Here is a 7,500-nt window from a genome sequence, read left to right as displayed (position 1 = left end):
GGTTAAGCAATGGAAAAATAAAAGTTAAACAGTCTAAAAAAAATCAACAACGTGCAAAAAAAGCAGTCTATTAATGACGTCAAATCCGACAAAACTGCAACCTCTGCTAACTACATCATCCAGAATTCTGCTGACGCCCCTGTACAGAAGGCAAGAGAGTCCAGCCGAGCAGGTGACAGGGTAAACTGTCCGTGGCCAGCAAGCAATAACTCTCCTGTTATAGGCATAAAGCAAATCTTACTGAAGAATTAGCTATTAAGTAGGACTCTTAAAATGGTAGAATGCTTCCAGCTGTTCTGAATGCTGCTTCAAGAATCCATACCAGTAGATTCCACGTAAATGTATGGTTCCGAGTGAAAGTTTTTTCCATTTCAATTTCTTTGCTTACCGTTTAATAAATGTACAAATAGCTTTGTTATGGAAAAGACTTTCTCTTCATTGGAAGATGCATTATCGCACTAGTAATAAGATAAACACTGGCCTTTAATCGTCATCTAACCTAAATACATTATGTGAGTAAATGCTTAAATGTATTTATATAGAAAGGGAGTAACTATACACTTAATCAAGGAGCCTTTATGGGGTTTTGGGGGCTAACGCTAAGGAAGATCCTTCAGAGTAGATTCCTCCTTCAGTGAGTAGAGCGTGGAAGCCCTCTGGCTGTTTAGCCCTCTCAGTATGTTCAGTTTCACCTCCATTCCTCACGCATCAGAGAGTTATGTCAGCTCTGAAATGCCATAAACCCTCCAGCACTCTCTGTCGGTGCTTTGTGAGCCTTACACAGCCACCTGCGCTGTCATTTACGGGACGAATACTGCACATACGCAGGTGCCGGCTGTCACACCTGTGCGGCGGCCCTGCCCCGCGCACTCACCTCCAGCCGCAGCCCGGCCAGGTGCAGGCGAAGGGCTTCTCTCCCGTGTGTCTCCGCAGGTGGGCCTTCAGGTGGCTGCTCTTGGTGTACATCTTGGTGCAGCCGGGGAAAGTGCATTTGTGCATTTTGATAAGGTCCGCCACCGGGTTTTTGGGGAACTTCTGCCCCCCCGCCAGCGCGCCCGCCGCTTGGCTACCCGAGCCGCCCTCCCCGACGCCTGCGGGCTTGGCGGCGATGGGGACGGGCGCGATGCGGACGAATTTGGACGAGACGTTGAGGCTGGCGGAGGGCAGCAGCTGCGGCACCAGGGCGAAGGTCTGGCCCTGGATGTTCACCAGCAGCTGGGCGATTTTAATGTCCGCGGCCGGCTGCGGTGTGGGCGGGGCGGGCGGGGCCGGAGGGCCAGGGGGCGGGCGGGGGCTCGGCTCCTGCTTGATTTGGATTGGCTGGATCTGCAGGATGACCGGCATCCCGCCGCCATCCGGGGAAACTGGTTTGCCGGAGGCTTCCTTTTTGACTCCACCCTCAGGGGGGCTGGAGGCGGGGCCGGAAGGCGGTGCGGGCTGCGTGCTTTTGGTCTCGGCGTTGGCGGTGATGGCGGCGCTGGCGACGGGCACAGTCTGGTCTGAGGACTGAGGCACAGCCTCCGGTGACTCCGCCAACATCTGGCCGCCCTCCTCTGACCCGGGCCCCTCCCCTGGCTCCTGTTTCATGGCGACCACCTCCATGTTCTCCTCGAGGAACTCCTCGATCTCCTCCAGCGTGGGCTGGAAGGGCCCCGGCCGGTCCTCCAAGTCGGCCGAGAAGACGGGGAAGTCGAAGCTCTCCTCCTTCACCAGCTGGGCCTGCGAGTCTCTCCTCGGCTCTCCCCACAGGAAGCCGGGCAGCCCGGTCGCCGTGGTGACGGCGGCGGCAGCGGAGGCCCCTCCCAGCGAGGTCTGCGACAGCAGGAAGTCCAGGATGCTGTCCTGGCTCTCCCCGCTGGAGCTGCTGCCATAGCTGGAGCTCAGCACCTGCGAGTCCGGGCTGGAGCAGGAACGCAGGCTCGACGAGTCGCTCACGTCGTCCTCCGAGAAGGGCGAGGGCAGCACCTGGTAGCTGCCCACGTCGGTCACCATGTCCGACAGGTGGTACGCCGGCGGCGAGCCACCATAGGGCAGGAACGTCTCCTCGCTCGCTACCAAGTGATCCACCATTCCTGGCCCGGCCAATCAGAGCTCGGATTTCCCCCCCGTGAGTTGAAGCGCTTGTGTGATTGCTGATTTATTGATCAGTCTTTATGCTCCTGTCCCCCCCTCCCTCTTGGGAAAGAGGAAGAATTAAAATGGGGTAACCAACAGGGACACCCCTTGCCGAAAAGATATACTCTGCAGTTCCCAGACACCACCTCTTCAGAGAGAACAAAATCCAGTTAACATAGGCCCACCAAGGCAAACCAGAGTCAAAGCAAATGTTGGCTGAGTTTAAAACGCGGTTGAGTTTAAAATATTATATCCCAGCGCGTGCCTGCGGAGGAAGAAGAGAGACGGTTAACATCAAAGACACAGTTGACGTCATTTGCAGTTACTACTCATTGTAAGGCTTGTTATTTCACGTTTTGCATGCAATTCTGTAATAATTTATTCAGAAAATATTCATATATTCTAGTAATACGCAAATAAGCCAATTTTTCCAGTAATCATTTTAATAACCTCTAACAGACACAAGCTAAGAACCCTTGGGATATCCTACAGGAAAGAGGCGCTTTGCGTCTTTAAAGGTAAACCTTTTTAACAGCAAATATGCATTCTTAACGCGGCTTATGTGTTATATAAATGATGAAATTAAACGCTAGCAGTGAGATTAAGTCAACTCTATAGAGAGGTTAGGGAGGGGAAAAAAAGTTAATGCTTCGTCTTCTAGGGAAAACCGTAACGAGTTAGTTTAAGCGCGGTAAAATATTAATCATAATAAATATTCATCTCGACCTACATACATTCTTATTCGAAGTTCTGTTCACGTTTTACGGAAAGCGCTCGGCACCGCGTATGAAAGACGGAATGCGTTTCCATTTCAGCTTCTCGGGCGGGTGCTTTGCCAGCAAAGTTGAGCGGTTATTCGACCAGCACGCACGGCGTTCCTCGCATTCTCCTGCTTACGTTTCAAGCAATCGATATAGCCTCACTCCAAATCATATTTCATAAAAATATATTTTAATGTCACTTACATGCGAAAGCGACTGCATTCTAAAATTTCAAAATGCAAACTACCAGTCCCTATTTCACTGTTCCGTCACTGACACGGACGGAAACTACTGTCCAAGAGATTACAGCCTTCATTCAATAAATCTCATCTTTCAAAGCACACGCAACTGTGAATCCCTGGATGACGAACGTTTCCACGAATAAATCCAAAAACTGGTGTTACTGACTCTTATCTGTACATCGAAACGATTCTCTGACATGCCCTTAAATAATTAATATTAACTCGATTAGCACAACTGATTCCCGGCATAATTCTAGAAATAACATTTGGTTAAAGCCGTTTCGGTCTATGAATGGCTATAATTGTGACAGTTCGCAGCGCAGTGCGCCCCCTTTCCCGGCCCCACCGCTCTGAATGACCGATAGTAACCCGCCTCAGAAACTGTCATCATTATTAACATAACACACCGCGTGCGGCAGGCAAGAGCACAGAAAGCCTTTAATAGCGCGTAAATCACCTTCACTCACAGCAAGATCATTTCAGATGCAACGATAATGAACACCTACATGCCATGAATATCCTGAGTATAATACTTATATCATATTTAACACCGCAGGCTCCACTGTTGGCTACAGTATGTTGTTTTTCTACGTTTTATTTTATGTGGTTTAGCCATCTATCTAAATCGCCGCGAGTTCGAAAGTGGAATTGATTGGAACTGGGGTCCAAGACCGCTGGATAAAATAAATCGAAAAGTGAAACAGTATTTTAAAAACAGAAGGCGTGCATTTACTGTTTACGATCACATTCACTGAGGGATCTAAATACACGTTGCCCATCTCCGCAGTCACCGCTTAACAGACCATAGTGACTGGTTACAAATATATCTAATGTATCGCCGTTTTGGTTCTTCACAGTTCTCCAAACCACAAAATTTTAATGTATAAATTATCAACAACGGTCATTTTATACGAGTAATTAGAATGAATAAATACACGTTGATGTGAATCAGAACAGATTTTTGTATGAATTCGATTGCTATTCAAATACAGTTTGCTTATCTTAAGCGGCCAGCGCACTACGTGCATGCATAACACGCATTTTCGCCTTTTCATGGACGCGTGGAGAAGCGCTAACCCCGCACCGCACAGCTACAACGTAAACATGTTTTCGTCCACAGCTCACCACGCTGCAGTGTATTCTAGCGAGGGAAACGCGCGCCCCTGTTCGTTTCCAAAGATCCATTGCAATAAAACGCGAGCACGCCGACGGGAAATAACTCATTATTAAACGGTCTTACCTTACTTCAGTTTTTTAGAAACCGAAATCCTCTAATCCCAAAGCCTTAACTTGCTCCCGACTGGAAGGAAAACGTGTTGCGAGTGCAGTATTTGCCCTTGAGGGGGCTTGGCGTTGCAATGCCACACGGTGCTGCTCGGACTGTAGCTGATCGCTCCGTACTGTAGTTGTACTATATTGCTATCACATGACTGTTAGTGAGTGCGTTATAAGAGTAAAATTAGGGGTAGGCTCCTGAAGGCTCGTCCTCGATGTACGACGTGATTGGCCAATGACGCCCGGAGGCCGGTCTCCGCTTTTGTCGTCAATTGGAGCAACTGCGAATTGTTAAAGCGAGGACATCAGCCCTCTGCCAGATCTTCCTGTTGAATGTATCTGCTCTCTCAGAAGACTTGCCTCTCTATGTCCGAGGTACTGATGCTAACATTTCTAACAAACCATTTCTGCGTGAAAGGAGGTAACCAGATTTATGTCAATGGCGATAAAGTAGTAAAATAAATAATTTGGCTCAATCAAGCCATTTAAGCTTGTCCTTTAGCATTACATCTGAGTTATTTTTCACTGACTTCCTTACCACTGGTTCACACATCACATTAAAAAAAGAAGTAAAGACTCTGGGTTTGACTTGATTTAGCCTGAGTAGATTGTGTTGGATTAGATTAGATTGTCTTCCTCAGTGAGAAAATCCTCTCCACACAAAGGGGGGAAAATACATGCCCAATGTGAGTAACATCACAACAGAAGCAAGTGGCCCCAACTGACATGCTGCTAATGTTGCATTCAAGCAAAACTGCTCTCAGATCTCGCAGTCTTTCAAAATTGGCAGTGGTGGGCATTTCCATTCAATTTCCACAGGACTAACACACCTGGGATCCATTCCAGAAGTGGCCTGCTGCACTGTTCTGTCGTTAATACGGTTTGACACAGATGCAACTGTCAGCTTCTTTTGTGAGTGACTGCTGTTTAAAGCTGCACATGTGGAAGCAAGCTTGAAAACTTAGGAAACATAAGAAGTAGAGGCTTAGGCAATGCCGTTACGCTGTTGATCTTCCATACAATTTTGCACGTCTTTGTTATCAGTGTTTATCCATTTACTAATTACTCTTGCCATACTCTTTATTCTAATAATAATTCTAGTTAATTCTAGTAAAGGTGTCAGCGGTTACACGGCACATAATTAATAAGAGTTTGACAATAGTGGTAAGTTAATTGGAAATGTGTATAAATGTACTTGTGGTAGGAAACCAAGTGTTCCGTTTCAGATAATTTGTTAAATCAATACTCGAGTAAATTAGGTTTTCCAGAGAAGGAACGCTACCACTGTTCAGCATTCGGCTGCACTGTGTGACTCTAATTCATTTCTCTCTCTGCAGTAGGACACCCACAGAATAACTGCTTAGTAAACACCTCTATGCTTCCACATGGAGCTATCGAGGCGATCTGTGCATTCTTACATTCAACAAATTCATTTTCACACATTTTCTCACAATAACGACATATAACAAAATGTGACAGCTGTGTTTGCTGCCCTGTTCATTCATGGAAGGCATGCGTCGGTGTGTGCGTGCAAAAATATCCTGATTCTATAATATCCTCATTCTATAATAACACAGAAAAACACACCTAGCTCAGCTATGCCTGCCTTTGGCGATGCTGAGTATTGTAAAGTGAACTGAATATACAGTTTTCAATAATGTATACAACCCCTGCCACATTGAGCCATTCCATCCTGAAAAGGATATCTGTATGTATGTATGTGTGTGTATCATCTATCTGTATAAATGAATTTTTCCCAGTATTATTAATATTAATATATTAATATTAATAATATTGGTGTTAATATTATACTCTGAAATATCCCCTGACATCTGAGTGTATATTTCACATGCGAAACCATCACATTTTTCCTACCTCTGCACCCTTCCTTCTAAAGTAAGGAAAATAGGTACATACCTTTGCATGAGACTGATGTACATTTGAGTTCCTCTCTCCTTTGTGCCATAGTGTAACAACAGGGAACTCCTGGCTCCCGGGAAGGTTGATCAAATGGAGAGAAAACAGAGTAATTGAATCCTCTCAGACAGGGGTAAGAAGGATTGAAAGGGTCTGGATTTTTAGGCATATTAAAATGTCATCCCCCACTTAATGTGAACAGAACTGAGAACACTTTTTAAAAAATTGATTATAAAAGCCCCGCAGATTTACTGTAAAATCATACTTTGAGTGCCTTTAATCTTCTTATCTTTCATGGTCAACTGTATCCGTTTTGGACAAATACCAGATAACATTACTCTCAGATTTTGATCCTGGAGATTTTTTTTTTTTTTTTGCTTTCATTTTCCAAAAAAAGCTCGATTGTAAAAATCTAAAAGGTGTAGCATACCTTTATAACTAATACACAAGAAGAAGCACACTCCTTGAACCACCCTTAGCGTGTAGGTATGAAAATTTAACATGATGGTACACCTGATGGAAAAGGTGGCTACTGTTTTTCAGCAACACATGGCAACGTGTACTGGACCAAGGGGTTTACTTCCCACTTTACCTGGCTTTTACCATCAATGACAACACGGTGGGCAAAAACGCAGCAATTCTTGATTTGCATGTTAATACGTATAAAATGGCATCATCGTCACAGTATTACCACTGCACACCTGGTCGTGTTTGGCCTGGCAGAGAGCAAGGAAATAAAAAAAAATGATTATCTGTTGCAGATACTGTTAATGTGATTTCTGTATTATTGACTGTATATTATGAAACTGATCAATAATTTAAAATGATATATCATGTAACCAACAGTAAACAAGGAGTGCAGTATCATCATATTGCTTTGCACTGCCAGGATAACAGTCAACATCTCCACTGCACATGACACGAGGAAACACGAAAATTACGCCCTAGTGCTGCTAAGTGGGTATGCTGTTACTCTACGAACAAAGTACCTATTCATGGGCATCATTGCTTAGCAAATACTATACGGAGGTAATGATCTTTATCTCATTAACACACTTTGCACATGTGTTTTGGAACATGCACCATAGCGTTGTTTTTAGACACTTTGTGCTCTTGGAATCTCTGACAAACACTACTGTAAATGTTTCACGTGGTAAATAGGGAACATTCTTACGCAACCTGCATCGTCC

The 7,500-nt window shown here is 45.1% G+C and overlaps 1 protein-coding gene across 3 annotated transcripts in view; it reads right to left on the bottom strand.

Annotated features, from left to right (window-relative positions):
• The window catches only part of LOC118779343 (Krueppel-like factor 15), a 10,508-nt gene extending 5,988 nt beyond the window's left edge, over positions 1–4,520 (bottom strand). Inside the window, exons 1-2 of one of the 3 annotated variants that reach the window (XM_036531400.1) lie at positions 4,359–4,520; positions 875–2,380 (exon numbers count right to left, since the gene is read on the bottom strand). In XM_036531400.1, coding sequence (XP_036387293.1) covers positions 875–2,070 — 1,196 coding nt within the window. In that variant the 5' untranslated portion in view covers positions 2,071–2,380; positions 4,359–4,520. Of the gene's footprint in view, positions 1–874; positions 2,381–3,080; positions 3,124–4,358 lie in introns of those variants that run through there. The other 2 variants (XM_036531401.1, XM_036531403.1) reach the window with 2 other exon arrangements.
• Positions 4,521–7,500: the final 2,980 nt, after the last annotated feature.

This window comes from Megalops cyprinoides, chromosome 6 (assembly GCF_013368585.1).
Source record: "Megalops cyprinoides isolate fMegCyp1 chromosome 6, fMegCyp1.pri, whole genome shotgun sequence".
NCBI lineage: Eukaryota > Metazoa > Chordata > Actinopteri > Elopiformes > Megalopidae > Megalops > Megalops cyprinoides.
This window is presented reverse-complemented; position numbering and strand designations above follow the sequence as displayed.